Source organism: Perca flavescens, chromosome 4 (assembly GCF_004354835.1).
Source record: "Perca flavescens isolate YP-PL-M2 chromosome 4, PFLA_1.0, whole genome shotgun sequence".
Classification (NCBI taxonomy): Eukaryota; Metazoa; Chordata; class Actinopteri; order Perciformes; family Percidae; genus Perca; species Perca flavescens.
This window is the reverse complement of record NC_041334.1, coordinates 22,433,231-22,459,271: the sequence shown is the minus strand read 5'-3', so window position 1 is coordinate 22,459,271 and position 26,041 is coordinate 22,433,231. Positions and strand designations below refer to the sequence as shown.

At 40.9% G+C, this 26,041-nt stretch overlaps 1 protein-coding gene and 1 long non-coding RNA gene across 6 annotated transcripts in view; one reads left to right on the top strand and one right to left on the bottom strand.

Moving 5' to 3' along the window:
• The window catches only part of LOC114554797 (uncharacterized), a 34,577-nt gene extending 19,040 nt beyond the window's left edge, over positions 1-15,537 (bottom strand). The window contains exons 1-2 of one of the 2 annotated variants that reach the window (XR_003692467.1): positions 15,405-15,537; positions 5,239-5,338 (exon numbers count right to left, since the gene is read on the bottom strand). This is a non-coding gene — a long non-coding RNA (uncharacterized LOC114554797). The remainder of the gene's footprint in view (positions 1-5,238; positions 5,339-15,404) is intronic. The other variant, XR_003692466.1, reaches the window with a different exon arrangement.
• A 362-nt stretch (positions 15,538-15,899) lies between these two features.
• The window catches only part of sema3fa (sema domain, immunoglobulin domain (Ig), short basic domain, secreted, (semaphorin) 3Fa), a 52,210-nt gene continuing 42,068 nt past the window's right edge, over positions 15,900-26,041 (top strand). For 3 of the 4 annotated variants that reach the window (XM_028576005.1, XM_028576002.1, XM_028576007.1), the window contains exons 1-2: positions 15,900-16,343; positions 17,811-17,961. In XM_028576005.1, the coding sequence (XP_028431806.1) occupies positions 17,850-17,961 (112 nt within the window). In that variant the 5' untranslated portion in view covers positions 15,900-16,343; positions 17,811-17,849. Of the gene's footprint in view, positions 16,348-17,810; positions 17,962-26,041 lie in introns of all 4 variants that reach the window. The other variant, XM_028576004.1, reaches the window with a different exon arrangement.

Genomic DNA, 26,041 nt, shown 5'->3' with positions numbered 1-26,041 from the left:
CTGATGTGTGAATGGAGACAAAGATCTGCAAAGAGCTGTGAGAGCTGGGGATAGCAAGGGGGCAGTGAAGGTGCAGGAAGTGTCAAAAAAACTGTCCAATTACAGAACAGCCAAAGGCACCAACTGTCACATCTAGGACATCACCTTTTTGTTTAAATGCCATGCAACAGGAAATTACCATAACTGCAGTTTTTTTTATTGAATTAGAGAAATTCACTGTCAGAGGTTTAGCCAGGTCCATGTGGATATACAGTAAATGAGTGTCCTTCTCTCTTACCTGACTTTCTATGTTAATGAGAAGTGACACTAAAGATGTGGCTGATTTTCTACATGGCCCTGGCAGTCGCTTTGCATGAGCAGGGATGACAGGTGATTAAAGGGGGAGACAGAAAGGGGTATCTCGCTGAGTGACAGTCAAATGAGGAAAACGCGAGTAAGGCAACAACCTGCGAGAGGCAGGAGCTTGATTACATGATCGCTCACTCTCTGTGGCTGCTGTGAATACATGCAGGCTCCCCAGCCATTTTTAATGAGAAAAAGATGCAGATACAGATAATCCAGCTGAGTATCTATTAGCGCGGGGAAAAAGATTTACACATTGAATAAATTTGGCATTATCATGCTGTTTAATTCACTGCTATACCTAAAACGGTGTTATTATCTATGCAATGAAGAAAACAACACTTAACACCTCCGAGGAATCAGAAGACTGCCATTTATAGACTTGCAGCTTTTTTGTTGTTGGCATTTCATTATTTGCATCTGACATTTAACTACGGCATATCTTATAAAAATGAAAAATAAACCGCAGTAACTCAAACTGCTTAATGCTATTATGTAATGTATCATCATTGTCTAAATTACTGATATTGGGGCGACCTCTAGCTTACCCAGTAAGAGCGTGTGCCCCATGTAGGCTGAGTGCAGCGGCCCGAGTTCAAGTCCGACCTGCGGCCCTTTGCTGCGTGTCATCCCCCATCTCTCTCCCACCTTTCCTGTCTATCCACTATCACTAATAAATAACTTATTAAGGGAAAAGCCCCCAAAAAATAATCTTTAAATTGCTGATGTTGTTTGCCTATTTCTTTAAGGGTACCACCACAGCATAATCTTCCTCATTTCTCGCATTCTCGCATTAAATTTCCACAGTTGCCTTCCTATGGTGTCTATGCAAACCTGCAGAACAATGTATTGATTAAACTCACACTCCTAAACTAAATGCAGTCTGAGGTTGGCTACTTTGTTGGTTCACTAAAAGCATCCCACCATCCCCCTTCCCTCTTTCAGTCGGTCAAAAAGTTGTTTCCTGACATATACAGGTCGATGGTCATTGTTTAGATAATAAGTAAATCATTTCCACCACCTCTCTCCATCCCCTCTCCAAACCTTATTGCTGGCATGTCAGCAGAGTGGACCAAATAAATGTGGCTGCTGATAGTCTTGGTGCCTCAGGGAGAGCTGCATGTGGGGTTTTCCCCTACTGTTTTCAGGAAGGGATTAGTGAATGTATTGTGATTACTGCTGCATTGTGTTCAACCTCGCCTCAATATCTCTTGTTGTACACATGCACCAAGGTTTGCCATTCCTCAGGCATCTTAGCCCCTGAAGCCTCTCATTTGAATTTAATCCACATTATACTAATAACCTCAACTAATTAAGTACCATGTTCTACACAAATTAACATGCCTCACCCAATCTTCGAGACAATTCAAAGGAAAACAACAAATCATGCACACCGCTTAACATTTCCCATACATATCAGTTTACATAACATTGGTTAGGCAAGTGAGTACTGGAGAGGTGAGGGGTCGTGTCAGAGCCCATGACCCAGGTCCTGGGTATCGCAGGAGGGAAGTCCCAGCATGGCGTTCTGGGGTAGCTCATATTGCAAAAACGTCTAAAAGTCACAATCCTTTAGGACAAGAAGGCAAATATCACATCCACTCCTGAGCCCCTTTGACCCCCTCAGTCAATTTGACAAAGACTTCAAGGCCTTTATTTTCCCCCAGTGACCTCTTAATGCATGCGAAAAACATATCTGCTGATTCTCATAAAAAGAAACATTCATTCCATAGTTGTAATTTGGACAATCATAAATCCATTGAAATGTTCATGCTAGTGCCGGGACGTTTGACAGTTATGTACCGCCCCCGCCCCCAAAAAAAAAAAAAAAACTTTTGAGTTTTGAGGATTTTCGAGTATTAGGCTTTGCACACCTGAGCTGCAAGAGTACAGGGCACGCTAACATGATGTGCTGGTATTGAGTGGAAGTAAAGCAATGTATGCTTCATTATCCCTCCAAAATATGACATTGTAGACAGCCTAAAGCTGATAACTTATGAAATGAATTATTTTTTTCTTAACTTACTGTGATAATTATGTTGATGCTATTAGTGCATTATTTGTCTAGGAATTAACAAAAACTTGTATGTGTATTGATTACCTGAAGACAATTTTTGACATTAACGGGTACTAAAAGAAGTCTCGTCAAACTCCGCTGGCTGCCAGGAATAGTAACCACATGAGTCAAGTATACGAGTTTGTAATGCTGAACGAGAGTGAGATTGCAACACTTTTAGGATTGTGATGCTTACGTTTTGATCACTGGCAATTAGATTGGTACTATATAAAAGCAGAGTAGACACAAGATTACCTTTGTCATGTTAGACTCAGATTGCGAGGCTGTGGCTACTTCCTGTGCACTACCAGTGCAGAACTTGAAAATGTTTCAGTAGAGAAGATTTGTTCGTTCACTTTTGCCTGCACTAGTTCATGCTCAAAAGTGGAGCTCAGAAGGTAGAGAAGCTGCTGGACATACAGCAAACAGATGACATTGCCTCATATCTCTCTTGACTACCTTTGGCCTTTATCACCACGGATGCATCGAGCATGACACACTGCATACCAATCAGACTCCAGCATGGATTAAATGTGGGATACTTCATATATCTCTGTGGGTTGTCACAAATCAAAATGCTGATGGGAGTTATTAAACACTGACACATTTCCTAGCACCCATCCTCAGCTCTGTAAATAGCCCAAATTATTTCAATCTTTTGCCAAAACTATTTCTCAATTTTACCAGCCCCAGATTTAGATGTAATTCAAATGGACTTCGTATAACGTCAGCCAGCGTGTCAGAGATTTCTGGGAGTCCTGATCTGCTTTGAGTGAAGCTAGAACAGCCTTGACTGCATGCTTGTCAAAGTGATCCACCCATGGCCCCTGTCCTGGGCATCATGCCACAGGTCTATTGCTGGAGACATTAACTCTTGGAGATGTTGGGATAAACAGTAAGACACTGTATGATTACAGTGCACATTATTATATCTCCAAGACAACAAGACTGAGAAGAGGAAGAGACTGAACAAAATTAAATTCAGTAGAAGTATACTACTAGTTAATAGCATTCACATCAAATGAATTTAGTATATTTCAATCATTCAGTGTTTGCCTTAAATCCATTCATTTTCCTGTGAAGCAAAAATACATAGCTTACAAAACAGAGGAAAGCATGTTTGTTAGAGCAAGTTTTAATTCAAATAATCCCAGCGGCAATTTGCATATTCACGGTTATATTGCTTTAAATCTGCAAGTGCTGATTGCGTTCCAGTCCTCTTTAAAGGAATAGTTTGACATTTTGGAAAATGTGCCTAAGTGCTTTCTTGCCAAGAGTTAGATGAGAAGATTGAAAGCACTCTCAGCCAGTTATCTTACCATAATGACTGGAAGTGAGGAAACAGCTATCCTGGCTTTGTTCCCAGGTAACACAATATCAAGTCTAAAGCTTACTATTTGTCACATTTGTTTAATCCTTACAAAAGGGGCATTATATGCTGAGTTGTAAAAACATTTTGTGGTTTTACCAGTGGTTATGTTATGTTTCTTGGCCAGGCGCATTAACTTAGAGTCTTGGGCCCTATCTTGCACCTGGCGCAGTGCAAAGCCCGACGCAAGTGTCTTTGCTAGTTAAAGACTGACACAGTTTTCAATTTACCGTCCAGCGCCCACGTCGTTTAAATAGCAAATGCACCTGCGCTCATCTTTGAGCCCATGGGCGTGCAGAGAGGTGTATTCAGGTGAATTCTTGGCATATTGTTATCTTGAGGCAGTGGGAAGTGATCGCGCCATTAACCAACAAAAACCTGGTCTAAAGTCAATAGCGCAGCATTTCATTGTTATTTTAACAGCAAATTAGTAAAATGTGCCTAGGCTCGTGCACAGCGCGCTCACACTATGCTTGTTACACACACACACAGGGAAGCGCAGCAAACATTACAAATAAAAATATTATTGTGCAAATCCGCCGAGGTACAAACGTGCCTGGCTTTTAAGGGGAATGGGAGATGACACTCTGATTGGTTTATTGCACGTTACGCCCAAAACACACCTATGAATTAATGAAGACACTAAGTACAAACCTTTTGAACCATGCACCCAGCGCACAGACCCTTTTTTTACACCATCAAACTAGCAAAAGTGGATTTTGACACACCTTAAACACACCGTGCCATGCGCTTCACACCATGCACTTAGATCGTTAAAATAGGGCCCCTTAGTCTTGTCGTCTCCGTGAATAATTGGATTCAGTAGAGACTCCAGGAATTCATTGCGCCCGGCCAAGAAACATAACATAACCCGTTGTAAAACAACAAATTGTTGTTTTAATCATTAAATGTAGTAGTGCAAAGCAAAGCTAGCTCTTTCCCTGTTTCCAGTCTTTATGCTACAGTATGCTAAGATAAGCTAACTGGCTACTGGCTCCAACTACAAGTATTGACGTTATGGAAAAATATGGGTTGCAGTTGGAGTTGATCTTTCCTTTATTTGTTCAGCCATGTTTTTCATGCTTAATGTACAGAGTTCTTGTTTTATCTGTTCTAAATGAACCACTGTTTCCAGAAATGTAAAATGTAAGTTGAATAGGTTGTACTTTATTTCAGTGATAGAGAGTACCAAACAGACTGACTGTACACAAACATGTTGCAGGTCACAGCATTACCTCAATTCAGTTAACCTTAGGAAAGGAAAGTTTGAGATTTCAGTAGTGCAGTATGTGAATTATGATATCAGGCATTTGACAAAAGCATTTTCAACTCTCAGCAGTGTTTGGATTGTACAGGTTCTTTTTCATACAAATATAGCAGTATGGAGCAGAGAAGACTTGGGCTTTGAGACTGCAGAACAACCTGATACACCAGGGAAAAGGTGGAAAAGAAAAGGTCTGCTTCCACCTACCTTTTGACACAGCAGGTGGGTTTATTTCTGTCGGATTTGAGGTGGATGTGTTCGTCTTTTTCTGTGATTGGCAAGCCAGATGTGAGAGGTTTAACGGAGGCTGCAGGGCACACATAAGAGTCTGCTTAGACCCACTTGGTATGCTGTGGGCTCTCAAGGGGCAGAGAGGAAGGACGGGGGGCTTCTGTCCCTGCTAATCTAGTTGGCAGAAGACTGACGTCTCCCTGTCCATCAAAGCGTGACCTGGGGCACACTTTTAATGAGATCCATTCCACATGACAGGCGCCACCTCTCCCTGGGCTGCCTGTCTGATCGCCTCCTCTGGCCCAATCAGATTGCTGACTACATGTGTTGCTGCTTTATGTACAGACTGTGACTGTGTGTCTGTGTCTGAGTAAAATGTGTGTTAGCTGCTTAGTATGCCTGGTAAAATGTCTCAAAAAGGAAGTGATGTTGAAACCAACAAAAACTGACTGAACATGTCAAACTCCACACGGGCCTGTCAACTGCTTCCGTCAGCCACCAGCCTTTGAGTACAATATGTTTTCAGTTACAGCTTATTTTACTTTGAAAATTAACTTGTCAGCTTTGTATAACACCACATGTTCATGTCCTTACATCCCGTACAAAAACTCACACACAGACTAGAGATAGGGAACAGTTTACATTGTGCAACAGCAAAAAATGTCCCCCACGTTTGTGGAGCCGATGGTATTTATTCAACAGTTGAATCTGTCAACCTCGTTTTAGAGTGCGTGTGCTAATGTGGAATTCATGTGCACAGGCCAACATCCATCATACGCCCAGAAGAAAACTGCTGGAGCATCTAAGTCTTGGCTGATCTGACTTAGCCTGTTGGTTTGTATCAGAAACACATCTTGTCACACTTTTTTTTTTATTCCACAGTTTTAGAGAGACTGAGACAGAAACAATAAAATACTACTGTATATACACACTAACAGGAGAGGAGAGACTCATGGGATCTGGGATCCAGGCTCCTCTAGAATTGCCCAATGTTTTTCAGTAATTATTACACAACTTGAAAGCTGGTATCCATGGGGTCTAAGACAATAAAATATATGTCTGCTCTGTGTGAGTTACAAACAACAAAGTGAAGAAACCTCCATTCCAAAAATTACAAATGCGTACAAACTGCACATAAATACACTCTCAGTCCACATCATTACAGTGGACAGCAGCAGCAGGTCTGAAAATACAGATGCATATTAGCTCACTGTCAACTTCACACAGAGAACAAGATGAGGTTAGCTTACTTTGGCTGGCGATTGGTGGGGCAACTGGTTCAACGGAAGGCTCTGCTTCTTACTACAAAATTAGGAGCCAGATGTGCCATTTACTGGCAGCTGTTTGAGGCAGGACACTGTACCCAGTGATTGACCATTAAACTGTCAACGCGTTGTTTAATGGGTGTAATGTTAGTGAAGCAACTAGTATAATATTTTAAAAGTTTGGGCATTTTTCACTTCAGTTTCCCACAACTGACACAACTGACCATTTAATTCACAAATTGGGACGTTGTTTTCTGTTTTGCCGCAAATCTAAATGAACCACAGCTGACATAAAAACAAAACCATAATTCGAACATTACTGAATAACAATACAACAATCATGCAAACAGAATTTTTGCAAATGTGTGAGACAGATCGGTAACCCGAGTGTTGGGAGGAGGGAGTGCTGATGGGAAAGCAGACGGTGATAAGACTGAGGCACTTTCTTCTGGGATTGACTGAGGAGCCACTGACAGTTGTGACATCCCCCCTACAACATTACACAGTTAATTAAATTGAGAACTAAGCCACAGAGTAAGACATAGTTTAGAATATGCGCTTGATGTGCCATACTGTCTCCAGACAACTTACTACAGGATCTTTTACAACACAACTGCTGCTGGAAATTCTGGGAACAGATGTCCAGGGAGATATGCTCTCTTTCTGCAAAGCTGCGAAAACTTTTTTCCAGGCCATTGTTAGATTTTTCTTGTTACATAGAAAGTGCTCTACTTATCATTAAGTCACTATATCTGTTTCATCTGAACTGTACAGTGCCACAGTCATGAATGCTTTTGTCTTGTATAAACCGTCCAATCTGTCACTGTTCCAGCTCTTCATCTGTGTTACTTTAGAGTTCAGCGTTTGAATAAAGATGGATTACATTAACTTTTTAATTTAGGCGTGTTCTGGCAAAAGGCTGACAGTCTAGGTAGAGAGAGGAATCTAATAGAACTCTAAGAGAGTACTAAACTAAATGTGGTTGCAAGCTCTGCAAGGATTATCAGCAAAAACACCAAGTAACCAACTTTGTGTCTTGTTTGTTATTACTATTGTTGGGTAGCCTCTTCCTTTCTCCCTCTCTCTTTCATGAAGACATACAGACACAAAATCGTTCTCTGTTTCTCACACACACGCACGCACGCACACACACACACACACACACACACACACACACACACACACACACACACACACACACACACACACACACACACACACACACACACACACACACACACACAACTATTTGGTCTCCATCCCTCAGTCATTTTGAATTCTCAAGCCACCTGTTTCACGGCCTCATCAGAGCAAGTGATGACAGGAGGATGAGATGGGGAGAGAGGGAAAGGGTGAAGGACAAGGGACTCGGCATAGTCCAGCTAGAGTTGTTAAAAAGCAAAGGGAGGTTAAATTAAAAACAGGCATTGTAAATATATATTTATAAAACACTATATACTACAGCCTTCAACCCCGTATGAGCACACACAATCCTGTCCTTGTCGGAAGTAGATTGAAAACAAGACGAAAGTTCTGCAGCCATGCCAAGCCATAGTTCTGTGAGGCTGTACTTAGGCACAGCAGTGCTTTGAGCTAACTGCCAACATCAGCATGCTAGCATGCGCACATTGAAAATGTTAACATGCTGATGCAGGTCTAATATTAACCGTGTTAGTCATGACGTGTGTCTCAATTCGGATACTTCCGTGAGTACACTTACTGTACATGTCGTACACTGTGTACACTATACAGTCTCTTGTGTAGTGCGTACATTTTGACAGGGTTGTGTTGTCTCAAACTGCACACGGCCATTATGCACTGACCGGAAATGATTCTTCTTCTTCTTAAATTGCAGCCGGGCGGAGCATTACCGCCATCTATTGTCACCTGGCAAAGTATATACTGACTTGTTTTCTCACTATCTGACTACAGTATAGTGTTACTTATTGAAAAAAAACACATGTATAAATTACATTTGTATAGTTTGGTTTTCAATGCTTCAATCGCAACCGCTGCGGCTTCCTCGCCCACTATATTCACAAGTTTCCGCTACGTAGCAAAGATGACCACCAGGCCTGCTCAATTATGGAAAAAAATATAATCACGATTATTTCGATCAATATTGAAATCATGATAATTTAACACGATTACTCGTTGAATTCTGGAAATATGTTGCAATTATTGAACTTAAAAAAACGTTAAATAAATCAACTGTTAAAAAACACAACTGTGAAATTTGCCTTAATACTTCTCCTATTTAAACTTTATTTTTTCAGTTTACTTGCAAAATGTAATGAGCTAAATAATTGTTTTTCTCGATTATTCTGTTTTTGTGATCATTGGCAGCCAAAATCATAATCACGATTACATTTCGATTAATTGCACAGCCCTAATGGCCACTGCTGAGGGCCAGTAGTGTCCAGCATTCCTCACTCAACGTTGTGCAGCATCTGGGTACTTGTACCATTTTTGGCCATACTTCATGAGTGTGAACACACTATGTAAGTGTAAGTACAGAAGTGCCTGATGATACAGCATTAGTTTAGTCTGTTACCATGCTGTTTGCTGATTATCAAAAAACATTGAAATGTTGACTTGATGATGACACCAGATGAAAAGTCAGAGATCACCAAAGTTATTATAATTCCTCCGGAGGGGAACATGAATGTGTGTACCAAATTCCATGGCAATCTTTCCAATATGTGTTGAGACATTTCACTCAAAACCACAAATGTGGACCTCATGAGGAAAAGTCAGGGAATCATTAAAGTTATTAGGATTCATCCTCTGGGAACCATGAATGTCAATCCATCCAGCAGTTGTTGCGATATTTTAGTATTTTAGGCCAAAGTGGTGGATTGACTGACTGACAGACCAACACTGCCATACCTAGAGCCATGATAATAAGGAGTGACAACATACTGAAAACATACTGAAAAAATGAAGTGTAAAGAAGAAGCAGAAGAAGGGAAAGGAGAAGGCTCTGTGATGCAGTGTAGCAAACAGCAAAAAGTGCTGTCTTGTAAGCCAACACTCTTCTCAGTCTTTCAGTAGCTGAAATCAAACAGAATGCAGGAAAATAAGTAAGAAACTATTGAGGTTTTCAACATAGACTGTAAAGAATATGGAAAAAACACAAAAGTCCCATGTATTCCCCTATCAGACCACAGACTATATTAGATTGAGTTCAACTACAAAAGTTGACCACTTTTGAGTGCAGCGTAGAACAAAAAGACCAGTCATTTCCTCTTGCTGTCTTTAGTCTCTCCCTCTGGCCAGAGACCTGCGGCTGGATGCCGATGAAGAATGACACCGACAGCCCGGACCCTCAGGAGGCCCACGCCAACAACGCTGCATGGGAAAACTACAGTATTACACAAACCCCTCTCAACCAACCACAGGTAGCATGGCCAGGGCACCTTCAACCACAAAGTCATGCTAAATATAAAACCTTTGTTATTGTTTGCAGTTGTGAAGAACAAAAAGAAGAGGGGGGAAGAGCTGATGTAATGTAATACATGCGCTCCTCTGGTTGATACTGGTGGAGAGAATCCACCAGACAAGTAGGGGAGAGGATCAGACCCCGTGGAGCCTGTTAGGAAACAGCTTTAATTCATACCAAATCATCCCACCACAGCTGCCCTCCTCCCTCTGTTTCCCATTCCCAGGCAAGAGACATGTGAGCCAGATACAATGAGACAAACTTGTGACATTTAAAAAAGAAAGGCAGCTGTCCCATTTTTAGCCCTGCAAAGCTCCAGCTGAGTCACAGTCAGCTTCTGTGACAAATGACTGAGAGACAAATACGAGCAGAAAAATGACAATCAAGCCAAACACAGTGAGATCTGGATGAAAAAAATATATGTGAAGAAAAGAGTGCCATTAATCTTAAGAGTGCTGCTCAAAAGGCACATCATGTGCAAGCAATCAAAGGAAGAAAAGTATGCGCTAAACTGCATGTATGTTTGGCTAATTACAGATTCATTAGCAAGCAATAACATTGTCCTTTACATTACATAGAGCCTATTGTTTTTTTTTAGCTTTGCAGTTTCTTGACTATTTAATTGTTAAAGTCAACATTGCCAGCCTCACGGCAAGCCAACAAAAGTAGCACAAATCTAGTTTGGGGTATCAGTGGGAATCTCCAAACAGTGTGAATGTCTCTCCTGCAGGCAAGCATGTACTTCAAGAAAAATAGAAAAATGTTGCTGTATTCTTTAAGAGAAAACACAGAATTGTGGCTCTAATGTAACAGTACCAAGACAAAATCCCTGGAACTGCTCCAATGCTAAGAGACTGACCACAGAGTCAGCATTTCTATTTCCGTTTTTACATTCAATTAACTGTGTATTGTTTTGCTACAGAGTACATAAAGAAAACTGTCCTCTAATCCCGAATAAATCACTGTTGATAAGTGTCACGGGAAAATTTGAAGTGGGATTTTAAAGGTCCCATGGCATGAAAATTTCACTTTATGAGGTTTTTTAACATTAATATGAGTTCCCCCAGCCTGCCTATGGTCCCCCAGTGGCTAGAAATGGCAATAGGTGTAAACCGAGCATTGGGTATCCTGCTCTGCCTTTGAGAAAATGAAAGCTCAGATGGGCTGATCTGGAATCTTCTCCTTATGAGGTCATAAGGAGCAAGATTACCTCCCCTTTCTCTGCCCGCCCAGAGAATTTGGCCCACACATGAGAGAGAGACATCATGGCTTTCAAATGAGCAAAGTAGCAGTTGGTCAAGGCAACACCCCACCCTCCACCTTGCCCCCCTCTCCTGCTCAATAGCTACAGACACAGAAATGGCACATACTAAGGAAAGCTCATTGTGGAACTGGCTCTAGTTCCGGGAAAGAGACTTCAGATACAGTATTAGGGGACCACTAAGGTCTATATAAAAGCATCCAAAGAGCACCATGTCATGGGACCTTTAAAGCTTCTCCAGCGCTGATGATTTAGGCTTCCTTTAAAAACAAATTGAAATGTATGTCTGAAGTTATATATACTGACAGATATATTACAAATTAGGAATAAAAGCTATTAAAAAAAAAAAAAGACAATGACACAACATTAGTAATTAGATATGTATTTCCACTCTCGGGTGTTAAAGACAACCAAAGTTTTCAGGGCCTGATTCAAGTTTTCTCCTGTTTGCCAGCTTAGGGATGGAGGTATGACTCTGCGAAGTGCAGCGTTATCTTTTTCCCATTTAAATGCTAATGAGCATGCTGCCGTACTAGTCAAAGCGCTGCAGAAACAGTGTGAATTTTTAATATCTTATCACACCAAAAGGTAACAGCTCTCCCGGTGAGGTAGAGGGATGAGTACATCTTCCCTCATTATATTCTACACAAACGATGTGTCCCTCAGAGAGCGCTGAGGGCCATTCTGTGTGTCACGGCATCCTTAGCTGTGTGTGTTGCTGGTGTAATGTGCATGGTCAATTGTGTGCACTCACATCTGCCTGTGTCATTTAGATGTGTGCATACATGCAGATGTGCACCGCAGTGTGTGGGTGCACTTCTTTCTTCACCTCATCAGTAATGAACAGCTGTTAATTGCCTTCCCATCATGTGGTGGAGTTAGCAGACAGAGGTTAAGGTTGTCACAACCTGTTTAAAATTACTTGCCGTGGCTGGTGGAGTCATTGATGGCAATAGGTTAGAGGAAAATTCATTGAATGTAATGAAACTCCTAGATTTGTATTCCCCTCTGGCATCTGTTTCCATGAAAACCACCAGTGTCTTCTACAGTAAGTAAATGTTAATGCAGTGAGTAAATGCTAATGCAGTGCATTGTTGTCTTGTTAGAGTTACAGTGGATACATAAATGTAAAGTGCTTCTCATGAGCAATCCTCAGAGAACAAATGAGAACAATAATCTTTGCAGCGTTGCGTTCATGTCCTCCAGGAAAAAAAATACAACATTTTAAAATATCTTCAACTTGAAGTCAAACTGACAGGTTTAGTTTGTCTGATAAAAGCGAAGCACTCTAAGTGAAGTGACGTAATATCTGTAACAAACATAACTCCTCAAGAGAAAGAAGGATAAAGTATCCCACCAGCAGTGTTCAAACTCAGATTTATAAACCTGGCATCTTCTCTGGAGAACAAAAAGACATTAACGTCACTTTTTCGCAGAATGTGTTGCCTCTGTGGTCTGGCACCCAATGATGATCTTTGGTTTCAACATTATCTTTCACATTGTACTCCACAGATATATTGCTAGAGAAAGCAACACTAGAGGAAAAACTGGAAAGCATGAGAGACTTTTATGAAGGCGGGAGCTCCTCAAAGCCAGGATTCAATAATTGCTTTCCTCTTGTCTCACGCAAGTGACAGATGGTGAAGCCACCAGAGGCCTGAAGATGGGAATAATATTGTTGATTAAAAAGAAATATAGGAAACAACATGCAGCTGTTGGCTACAAGACAGAGGAGGGAAGACAAAAAAGAAAGAGAGAAATAAGAATAGATAGAGCTGGGAAACAAAGAGAATATTGGTAATGAAACAATTTAACTTGGCTGGCCCACACACATCTTGATTGGAGATTGTTTAAACTGCTGATATGTGAAGTTTAGGGAAAGAGATTTTATGTGACTGATTTATTCTTGGTGTGTCCTGAGGGATTGGGAGATGTGTTCCAGATTTTTATGAAAGTTGTTATTTATTTGGCTATGTACTGTCTGGTGCTCGGACCACATTTTAAACAAGCCCACCTGCATACTTTAAAAGAGTCTAATGATTTTTCAAGATCGTCCGAGATTCAGATGGACTGAAACATATCAATATCTTCCACCTTGTGTGTGTGAGCTCGTCAGCGTGGGGGATAATTGTTTCCCAGAGCTTTTTTTTGCCAGTATCAAGGGAAATTCAACACTTTTAATGACAAATGCTGATGCTGAGCTCTCTTGCTTTCTCGGCTATGAGCATCAAAGCCTGGAGTCACAGTGTGAAGCCCCTTTTGCATAGACTAATGTAATGATTATCTTTCCAAGACATCTTTCAAAGGACAGAAAACTCAAAGTCACAGCCGGGGATCTGGTATCTTTTTGTTCCCATTTAGATAAATGTGCTTAACGTGCCTTTTTGTCATGAATCCAATTTATTCTACATAACACAAACGCATAAAAAAAAGAAGCAAAGTATTTGCATGTTTGACAAAATAAATGATAAAATAAACATGCAAAGTCATTCATCCTCAAATTGGTTACTTTAAATGCAGCACCCAAGTAAGTTTCAGTGAAATAACCACCCAGTCAGTTTTGCAGGTTCTGTTTTTTTTCACTGTAACATTACGCTTCCTGTGAACGGACACAAAGGAAACAGTAAATCAGCTCCACAGCCATAATTCAATGAAAGACAGTGATTGTATTCTCTAAATTCCAATCTGATTGTATACATTCCTGCAATAGTAACATCCCCATAACATGCATGAAACCTATGCCACTGTAGTTATCATTTATGCAATAATAAGCATGCATACATGGGTGTCAGCTGCCTTGTGCATTGACTGGATAAGAAGCTAAATAAGCCAGTGTGATCAGGGGAGGGATCGAGTGAGATTAAAAGATTTAAGGCTCCATTTTCTCCATGAATATCTGATGCCTATCTGAGGCGAGAGCCAGTGATCCTCTGTCAGGTCGTCGAGGTGTCGGAATAAATCTACCTTATCTCAATCTGGCCACTTTTCAACAGTTTCTTATGTGAACACGCAGACAGATTCCTCTTGTGCTGAAGAGTCATGCAGCAGCTGTTTGCATCAAATATAAAATGTGATATTCTTCCTTTTCCTCCTGAGTCAAAATACAGTAAGTGATTCATGTCTCATTCAAAAAACAAACACTGTTCCATACTGCGAGACTGCCAATACCAGCAGATACTGAGCAATTGTTTGTCTCCGCCCTGGCATCGGAGAGCTTCTCAAGCACAACTCGATGTTGGCACCAGTCAGCAAATAAAAATCAGTACCTGACAGTCACAGGACATTCAAAAAGACATCTCACCCTCTTAAAAAAAGCATCACCGATAAAACTGAAACATCTTAGACACAGGTTGCTGTGAATTTGTCACAGCTAAATATTGCTTTTCTCAGGAAAAATAAAGCCTAGGCCTACTTCACATTAATCCAAGTTACCATGTGTTACAGTGATTTTGCATATTTTGATTGGAAATGTTTCACTGTTTGAGAGCTCCAATAAAATGCATTTCTCTGCTTGTTTTATCTTAATCTAGCTTTATATTAATCTTGATGTGTTTACCTTTTGGTGACAAAGATGAATGCTAATGGAAATGAAAACAAACTGCATAATTATATCATAAAGGCTTTAGGTTTTGTTATCAACTCTGTGAATCAACTTCAGGGGAACAGATCACACTGACATATAAGTGCAGAAGTGGCCTAAATGCAAATGTGTGCCCACACCTTATAGGAAAAAATAAAAACCCAAATTCCATATCTGAATACATGGGAAATAGGATATGATGATGGTCAGAGGGAAATACTAAGACACTGAGGACGCATGTGTGAATATTTGTTGCCAAATGCTTGTAAAGTCATTAAAAATAGATTTAAACTAGAAGAGCAGGACAGAGAGCGCAGACCTTCGCCAAAGCCAATAGGCCAGTCTTCTATGATATGGAAATCTGAAACTGCAACCATATACTTCCAAAACTATTGGAACCAGTTTTTCCTTTGCCAATTTATTTAGCCCCCTTCCTGACAAGCTAGCATGACATGATACCGATACCTTCACTCTAGCTTTAAAACTGAGCCAGCCTGCTACAACATCTAAAAGACATGTAGGCTAGTCTAATGTCGGCAGAGATACTAGCCTATAAATATAACATGATAATTAATCACACAAACTAAAACTCACCATCTAAACGTTGCCGCTGAGTGTCTGTCTGTAGCATCCCAGGTCGCAGCTGCAAACATAACGAAGATGGGAAAAATACGCAGAGCTACCGAAAAAGCCGTAGCACCACCTAATGGAAAAGTCATGCCACTAATGCGCATGAAAAATAATTTGTGTATCCGCATAAATCGGATCCATTCCAAAATGTAATGAATATTAATGAGCTCTCGGTCCTTGGCCCATGCTACACCCTTCCAGCAAGTTTCATGAAAATTAGGATAGTAGTTTTACTGTAATCCTGCTGACAGACAGACAAACAAACAAACAAACAAACAAACACAGACGGACTGGCGGAGGTAAAAATAAATGTTTTCTTTTTTTTTTTAAGGGAAACATTGATTTTTTGATCTCCTCCTGCCCTTTACCCCAGGTCTAGCCTATAGTGTGTTCTTAATCATTTACCAGTTTACCTCTGTAGCCTTTCTTGCGTGTACAAAAATGCGGAGCAGCCTTGTTTCGTGCTAAATGTTGGGGCGGGAGGGAGCGCAGGGATGCTAAGGTAGGTTCCCTCCCCCATGGGTGTGTCCACTGCCGGGAGACCTCAGTGAGTGTATCCACCTGCAGAAGACGCTTTCCTGCACACACACTTGAGCGTCGCTGCGCTCCTCTCTGCCACTCTTCTCCAGGAACAACTCTTTGTTTCTAACCTCCTTTAGTGGAGGAAAAAAAAGAATAAAAAAAGAATCTGTTGATGCGATTTAGAGATCACTTCAAGTTAAGGCGGCCCCGTCAAGTTAATTTAAATCCAAGCTTTTGTTTGGCTCTGGGGATAATCGTGCAGGATCTGCGGCGGATACACCGATACTCCTGCGTGCGGACAGAGGAGCTCAAAGGATCTGGGGTGGATGGTTTTAAATGTTGACCAGCTTTATCACAATATTTACTGGACGGAACTAGAAGGTAGGTAAGTGCTGTTTTGACACATGACAAGTCGAATTCATTATTTGTAGGCTATTGATACATATGTGCTTATAAATTTGTAGGAAGCCACATTTGGTGGAGTCGAGCAAGATTAGGGCTCTAATATTCAAAATCTATTTTTAAAAGTTTTGTCAAATAATGTAAAAGGCTTATTTAAGTATTTTAAGTAACATGGGCTATGTCAGTTCGCCTATAGGTGTGTGTGTGTGTGTGTGTGTGTGTGTGTGTGTGTGTGTGTGTGTGTGTGTGTGTGTGTGCGTGCGTGTGCGGGCGCGCGCTCACTGAAAGTTTTTTGTGGTATTGTATCTTCATAATCTGATGTCCAGTGATCGAGTGTATGTAACTGCTCCTCAGCGCTACTTTTCACAATGATAAAATCCTCTTATAAATGACACGAGGTTCATGTTCATGTCCTCATAACTCAAAGCCCAGTCACGCTTTATTTTGGTTTACGGTCTGCTTTGGAGTTGTGCCTTCAGGGCTCAATGTGGAACTTGATCTTAAACCCTAACTGACAGTTTGACCTCAGACTCCGAACCACGTTTATGAGTAGATCAGTGCCGTGCATGGATAATTACAGCAAAACACGCTCGCTAAAATTGTTTTATTGTCTCCAAACGTGGCACAGTCAATGCATTGTACATGCCTACACGGTTGTCTTTTTTTTGTACGCACGCTGATAACTTGGAGCGTCTTCAGATCCTTTTTGTGGTGGATATTATTAACTTCAGCTCCCTTTGTGGCTCAAAACAGCATGTTGATGCGCTTTGTGATTTGAGCACTCCCAGTGCTTGACAGGCTTAACGAGCAACTCCCTGTAGGTTACTGCTGGTGAAATTCAGCTCTTGATGTGTTATAGTGATAATATTTCTTGACCAGGCATTTGCCGCATTCACAAACACGTTTTGTATATTAAAGTGAGGATCGGCATTGAGTGGCGAGGTGCGGCGGGCTCCTTGTGGCTCTCCCAGCTGAGAGGAGACGTCCATTCACACTGTTGCCCTTACAGCACACAGAAGCAAACGTAGGCAAGAATAACTGTGGGCGGTTAGGAAGGGCACATTACAATGAGAGATTCATCAGTAGAGTTTTCTTCCCAGACTCTTACAACCCTCAGGTTTTATGGTTTGAGTTAAGTTACTTGGTCCATATTGCACACCCTGTTAAAATTACCGGGGCAAGATTTTAAGCATCCTTAATAAGATGTCCAACCAACAGCCAATGCACAGCAGATTTACAAGGCTACATAACAGATCCGTATGTGGAAGGCTACATAACAGATGTGTCTCAGCCCCTGCTTGATGTTCTGTGTTGTCAGTGTCTGACTTCAGTATAGCAAAAAGGCTACACTATGCAGCTCAGTGACTGAGAATTGGTTGCTGCAGTTGGTTTGTGAGATGGAAGTGCAGGCTTATTGTCTGACGCTCATCCCTCTCTGTCCCTCAGCTCCTGGACTCTCTTCCTCTGTTAACAAACAGAGGGACAATGTTGTGGGACAAACTGTGCTGGTTACTGGCCCTGCTGGCCTTATCGTCCGGGGCACTGCCCGCCTCCAACGAGCCCCTCTCTGCTCCCAGGATCTTCCTGTCCTTCAAAGGTAAGGCACTCACAATTCTTGCTGTGTCTGTGACCCACTGTTTAGTTCTGTGTTTCTCTACAGACATGTACATCACCACTTCTGGTCACTTCTGTCATCAGTCTTTTATGCCTTGGTTTTGTTGTGGGTAAACTATTGGCACTAGCTGAATTCAGGGCTTGGCAGGCCTGTGTATTCTTTTACTGCTTAACAGAGAGTTTGATTGTGTGTCGGTGTGAGAGAGGCGTGATGAGAGGGATGAGGAGATGTGCAGCTGATTATCCTGACTATTCAGGACCAAAGAATATGTCTTCATTTAACCGCCTGGCTGCCATTAGTTCCCCAAACAGGCCTTTGTGCGACCTCGGCTCCCTTCTTAAATCAAGTGAGATTTAACACTTGGCTGGGCACACACTCAGGGTGCAGATCCAGCATGTTATGAATGTTTGCCAGTGCCACATGAGACCCTGTGTGTGTTGAACTGTCCTGTTAAAATAGGTCTCAGCGGTGCAGTCTCATGTGCTTTGTCATTCCAGCACCGGCGTAGCCATCATGTCCATGTAAAGCTCTCAAGGTTTTATAGTACCTCTGCCTCTGAAGAAGACTTTGGTAAGCATCTGTCATGAGGTCACCACATTTCAGATCTTCACTCTGTGCCCAGTTTGAACAGTTAGGAACACTAAATGGGAACTGAAGGTTTCTCTGCAAACCATGGCATTGAACTGTGGAGTTGTGGAAAATCATGTTTTTTTTTCTTTCAACATCTATGATCTGTCATTTGTCTCTAGTCAAATCTAGCTTGTCCTGGAATAGCAGAAATAACTTATTTGCTTTAATATGTTTGTTGTTACTTCATGTCGTGGTCTTTTGCTAAACTACTTAGAAAAAAAAAGATTTACCCGTTTCCACTTTCTCTCTCTCAGATAGTTTGCTTACCTGTTTGTTTCCTCTCTCACCACCCCAAGTCTATTTCCCTGTCTCTAATCAAGTTGGATTTCACCCTCCGCTGGTGAACTGGAGTTCATTTATTTTCTACTTCTTTTAATTGAGTTCCTTTTTTGTTTTTAATTAGTTTTGGAGGTTACTTTATGCTTCACAGAGCAACGTCAGATAGCTGGAGACTGGAAATGCCCCCTTAGCTGTTCATTCCCTAATTGTATTGGTTTTGCACCGTACTGCCGGGAATAGCTCCGTAATGTGCTTTTCTTCATTTTTTATGTGCCAGTGTACTTAACCAAATAATTGGCTTTAGGTTTCATGATATGTGTCTAGTGTTGGCATACAGATCTGTTGTAATAAGCGCCTTCTGATAACATAAATCCGAGCTCATTTTTAATAAGCATTTCAATTTTGATTATTAAACAAAACAAGAGATGAGCTACACATGTAGTATTAATTTATGTATTAACTGTAGCAGCTAATATAACCTTTTTTTCCCCACTGTTGAGTTTGCTTCTGTCTGTGACCTAGCTTCACATGTTTATCCACAAAGGTTACACAGTATCACTTCCCACTGATTATTTACATTTTATACTGTTGGTAGAGAAGATGCTGCTGCTTTTGGCTGCAGTCCAAAACACTTTGTCTTTGCTTTTTAAATTGTTGCACTCTGTCAAAGCAACAGACAACGGGTTATACACATACATAAGATACACACACATTTCTCTGAAGAAACATGATAATATCTTGTATGAAATATAGAGTATACAGTATTAGTTCTGCATTTCAGTGTGACCCTCTGTTATAAACATCTTGAACTAAACACTTTCCTTGAATTTCCATTCTACATACACTGTCTTTTATTAATCACTACGTTTCAGTTGTGTCTGTTTTGTACTCTTTGTACAGTTTTCCTGGAACTCTGCATAACTGAAAGCTAAAGGATTTTCCTGCATAAAAGCCTGAACAAATCAGATCACATGTAACATCACAGTGACATAGCAGCTTAAGTTTAATTGCTGAAGAAAATCCTGCCCACTTGTATTTGGCAACAACTTTATTACTTGAACTAATCATTATTTTTCAATTTATGTCCATATGTTTCTATTAATATGAATTGTTTAATCATGGAATATTCTAGTGAATGTTATGCACTTGTAGTATGTTCAACATTTAAGCTCCATGTCTGCAGGATCCCAAAATAAAAAAAACAAAGATACCACCACATTACCAGCAGATTACTTAAAACTAAGGTTTACAAAGTAAACAACCTTAAGCAACCTACGCTGATAATTTTGTCAGTTTATTAACTGTGATAAGGACCAAGGGAGCAAACAGACGCTAAGAGCATAGGAATGTCCATTCAATGCACGTAGGATAGGTCACCAACCCTGACTTATACATACATACATACATACATACATACATACATACAACACACACACAAAACACAGGGCAGCAATGCATCACTCAAATTAAACATTGTGTTTTCCAAAAACGTACAATTGAACAACATGCTATTGTTTGCTCTGTAACTTTTTTAAATAAATTATTAGATTAATTAAAAAGTGTAGTTGAAGTTATGAAAATAACCTTTTCAAATAACCTAGTTGTTAGATGTACGGATGATATCCCATAAACAAGAGGTCACAGGTGTATTATCACTCATAAAAGACTGAACGAGGCTGGCTTAGATCAGCTGCTGAGAACTCCTATATTTACTTTTAAACAAGGTCTATAATCACGTGCTATTTTAGTGCGTGGGGCTTTGCGAGGTTGTGACCCTTCAAACAGAAGCCAGTCACACCAGAGGTTAACTGCCCTCAAACTGTGGGAGAATGGCACCATATTAACAAGTAATAGCTTGTTACGCTAATCCTCTGGCCCATTTGAAAGTGTTTAACTTTGTTTGTCTTTGGCCTCTTTAGTCCTTGTGGAACACCTGGGTGCAAGGTTAGCTCTGGGAAGAAAACCAGACAAAGCCAGGCAGTCCTGTAATTCTCAGGGACAATCTTAAGGTTACTCCTTCCTCTGCACTTTCTCCGACACTCTTTTTGTCCCACGTAATGCGTCGATGATTGTTACGCCTGAACAAAGACTTCACTATCGGCTCATCTCCCTCGACTGTTTTCAGGGTTAAGATCAGAAATTGCGAGATGTCCTCCACCTCTCTGAATAATTAGGAGCTGCTACTGAGTTTGAACTTTACAGCTTGATCCATACAACAATAGACTTCATCTAAATTATGTTCTATAGGCAGATTTATGTGTATATATAGTACATGAGAGGCCCTTTGTCTTCCTTAAGTTATATCCATGTGACGTGTCTCTATGTAGGTGGTCTGTACTGCTGGTGTCCTTTTGCCTTCACTGGTGAAAGAGAAAGTATTTTAGTCATAACCACCTATGTCTTGCAATGAGATATTACACCTTTCTTCAGACTGTATGAAGGATACCAAAGCAACGTGTATCTCCTTGTACCTCGCCCAGCCTCCTCACTCCTTATTATATGTATAATTGTGACACTGGAGACAGAGCAAAGTGCCTCAGCCAGGCTTTGCTGCAATCATGTCTCAGCAATCAATGGGCTGCTGAAAGCTTATCCACATCTAACCTGTCTGCTAGCACATGAACCCTGGCTAGCCTGAATGGATCTTTAGTCAAAGTTCAGACAAACCTGACAGACAAGGTGTTTGCCTGCAACAATCCCACAGACATTAAAAAAAAGCAAACCATAAGTCATTTAGACACATCTCCTAGCTGCTTTGATAGCCTTGATCTATCTCCTTCAAACAAAGGTGAACAGGCTGTATGTAACCAGCTACTGTGATTGGCTAATCATTAGGAATTGCTTGTTATCATAACCCAGAAACCCTCCTGCTGTTTAGCTACAAAAGTAATGTCATTTATTAGTCACATTACACATTAAAGTGCATTATCTTACATGCATTATCAGAGATGTTAAACATTATGTGACATGCATTGCAAAGCGGAACATCCTCAGTAGATTGCTTCAATGTAATCTTTAACTTATTGGTAATATGCAATGATAATAATTATTCACAGTGTGAGGTGCTCATGGTTTTGCTTTGCCTAATGAATATTTATGTAGAATATAGAGGTGGTCAACATGTCCAAACGTGGAGGGAACAGAGACTAATTGCTTGTGGATTTATCTCACACATAATGGTGAGGATTTTTTTGTTTGTTTGTTTTTGTAAATGGATTTTTTTTTTTTTTTTTAACTGTTCAGGATTGACCAACTGCCACTTTGCTTGTTTGCAAGCCATGATGTCTCTCTCTCATTGGTGGGCCAAATTCTCTGGGCGGGCAAAGCAGAGAAAGGGGAGGTAACCTTATTGCTTATGACCTCATAAGGAGGAGATTCCAGATCGGCCCATCTGAGCTTTCATTTTCTCAAAGGCAGAGCAGGATACCCAGGGCTCGGTTTACACCTATCGCCATTTCTAGTCACTGGGGGAACCATAGGCAGGCTGGGGGAACTCATATTAATGTTAAAAAACCTCATAAAGTGAAATTTTCATGCCATAGGACGTTTTTAAAGCTTTAGGAAATACATGACATACAGATGCAACATTTCTTCTAAACTGAATAATAAATAATGTGTTTATTTTTGAGAAATGAGCAGACAACAACAGCAATGCTGGTTTGCTAGATTTTCCACAAAAGCAAATAAGCATTTAGCTCTGGTTTAAGTCCATTGTGTTCCATTTGAACCACACACTCTCAGCATTAACTAATTCACATCCTACCAGCTGTGGTTGTTTACTTCTTTCCCAGCAGATAATCATCATCGGTACATGACGGTAACAAGTTTGTCACAGCCTTTTACTGTCCCTGTCCTACGTGCATTCAAATTCTTAGAAATTATGGATGGCAGTCTTTTGGTCACATTGTTGCTCATGCGTACATACAGTACTTGGGTGCAGTTTGCTCTCTTGGTATGCATCACATATGCAACATTGTACCTGTTGGCAAAGTAGTCCAAAGCTGCCTCACTTTTATTATCTCCATTAGAGAATGTCAGGGCACTGCAAAATGTTTCCACAGAGTAATGTGTGGTGGCTGTGGCACGCAAGCCCGCAGCAATTATTACAATACTTTGCTACTTTCCCTCCAGAGATGCTGCTGGTGGGGGACGAAGAGGGGAGGGGAGTAGTGCATCCCAGCAACCTCTGCTCTGCAGGATACATGCTGTCAAACTATGATTATTCAGGAGAGAAAAACAGAAGGTGACAGCTCCAGTGCTAAATATAGTGTCCTTTCTGTCTGTTTCTTTCTCTTTTTATCTCCCTCTGCCTCGTCCTCCTCCTCCTCTGCCTTTACTCTACACTCACACCCTCTCTATTTGCTTGTTGATAAGAGGTTGGCAGTGTGAGGTAAGGGAAGAGAGCAACCAGTATGCTGCCCACCGCAGGAGCAAACTGTTTTATTACACTCAAAAGGCGGTGGGGTCTCTAAAGTGCCCAGACCTTCATTGAGATGAAGGCACAACAGCGAGAGGGCAGTGGAATGCATAAAGGAGGAGTGGGTGGATACAGTATATGCGCAGAAAGGTTTTGCGTACAAGCTAGGCTAATGTAAAGTAAGTGCAGTGCTAACTACGATTGCAGGCTTTAAAGGAAAAAATTTGTCAATATTGTGTAGCTCTTTTGAGTAATTTTCATTCGATAAATTGCTGGCTCCCCACCCTATAATGGTGTCACAGAGAGAAATACAAATACAAATCACTGCTCCCAGTGAAAAGCTCTAGATTGAAAACAGTTTGCTGAGATTTGAATATTTCTTCTGAGCTGACAAGCAGAGCCCGCGCCTAAGCACTTATTAATGCTGGAATCTCCCCCTGTGGTGATAAAAATGCACAACATCCAAATGAAACCGTAATCACTCTGCTATTTATTATTCCAGTCTTTAGGCATTTTAATCATAGATTTAATTATTTGTACTGGGGAGGAGCAGATCCACTCATCCAGCCTCCTCAGAATAAGCTTGTCTTCTTCAGTGAGATGCGGTGAAGCACAATGCCGGAATATTTTTAATGCTCAAGGTAATTTGACAACAGTGTAGAAGTTTGGTTCAGGACTGGAGCTGAAACTTTAACCTTTTATTTCACAAGAGTGTGGTGAAGACAATGGCATACTGTAATTAGGGCTGCACAATTAATCGCAAAATTATCGAAATTGCATTATGGACTAGTGCAATATCCAAATCTGCAGAGACATCCCGGCCTACAAAACCTATCCACTTGCATCACTGGTACAGATCCTCGTAAAAATCACACTATAATCATTTTAATTTTTCAAGATTTAATATTAGTCAATGAAAATGAGAATAATGATACAAACATGATCATTCCCTTTAATATCGTGAATCATATTGCAATCACGATATCAGTCAAAATAATCGCAATTAGATATTTTGACAACAGATGACATGAGGTTTACTGTTGGTGCGAGTAACTCCCTAACTTCTCTACATTCACATATTTCAATGTTTGCATTTTCATTTTTTTCCCTCTAATAACATCATCAATGTTCCTCTAGTAGAAGTACAGAAGTCTGGAAAATGTACCAAACTAAAGGTTTATCATACAGTACTTTGTTTATCAGAAATAATACTACTACAGTACCCATGAGCACGAGTCAGTGTTGTTACAGAGAACAAGCGGCTTCATCATTGCAACTGGAGAATAAAACACTTTGCCATAGTTGCTGATTACATCTGACATTGACGCAGAATCTAAAAATAAACTGATTTAAACTGCTGAATGTTTCATCAGGTTTCTGCAGACTATAATTGTTAGCTTTTACTTGCTATTAGTGTCTCGCATAACCAAATGTTGAACTTGCTGATAGCATGGTTCTAACTGAAACACTGGACCTAGTCCTTGTGTCCTCATGTACGCAGAGTTGCACCTTAAACTTTTTATCAAAGAACCAGACATTTTGGAATGTCCATCCAAGCCTTGAAAGTGCTCCAACTAACCTCATTCCCCTAACAATGTCGATCGGGCCATTTACTTTAAAAACATTCATGTTGATTGTTTTATGTTCTTTTGGTAAATGATAGTTACTGTACATAGGGGATGCTTTGGCAGGTTCGATAAATAGCCCTATCCAGTTCTGTCTGCTGTGTAAAGGGGGGCAACACTCAGCAGGGGATGAAGACAGCCACACTATTTGTGTGTGTGTGTGTGTGTGTGTGTGTGTGTGTGTGTGTGTGTGTGTGTGTGTGTGTGTGTGTGTGTGTGTGTGTGTGTGTGTGTGTGTGTGTGTGTGTGTGTGTGTGTGTGTGTGTGTGTGTGTGTGTGTGTGTGTGTGTGTGTGTGTGTGTGTGTGTGTGTGTGTGTGTGCGTGTGCGCATCCTGGTGGGTGTTTGTGAACATTGTGGTGTGTTTGTGTCTCTTGGTTTCCTGCTGCAGCCAATTTTTTTAGATCGAAATGTGGCAGACAGGATAAAAATAGTCAAAAGCAACAGTGGTACATCAGACCGATGTCATTTATTTGTCATGTTTGAGGAACTTGATTTGCTTGTGTAGTTAAAGTGATTAGTGGAGTCTTTGTAATTGTTTTATTTCTGGCTTCAGAGCACTTTACAGAGCCCATGATTCTAAAGGTGTGATTTTAATCATTATTAGAGGCAGATTATTATGCAGGCTGTGTTCAACCTCGCCACCTGCAGAAGAAGAGCACGAGGGCGACAAGGGGGGTGGAAGAGGACGACAGTTGTGGTTAAAGCCAGAGTTGGAGAGCGAGCAATGGCTTTTACAAGAGGCGGTTCTCTCAAGATTCAAAGTGACAGAGAGGGATGGGAGAGAGTCTTAATATTCATGTCAAGTCCATGTGGTTATGTCTGCATTGTTTGTGTGCATGCATGCGCTCACATGCTTGCAGAGCTTCTGTAAAGAGCTTTATATGACACTGCTTTGGTTCGGTTGCCATAGCAGCGCCTACCTGTCACTCTTCACGAACCAAATCGGATTCAAATGATGTTTTCCACAGAGGAGAGGCGGGATGTAATCACAGCATTGTGCTTATTTCCCCTGATGTCTGCTGTCTCGTCTGCTCTCAGGAAATCCTGAAGTAAAGCATCGTGGAGGCTCCAAGGCTTGGTTAAGACAAACGAGAAAATAAATTTGCCAA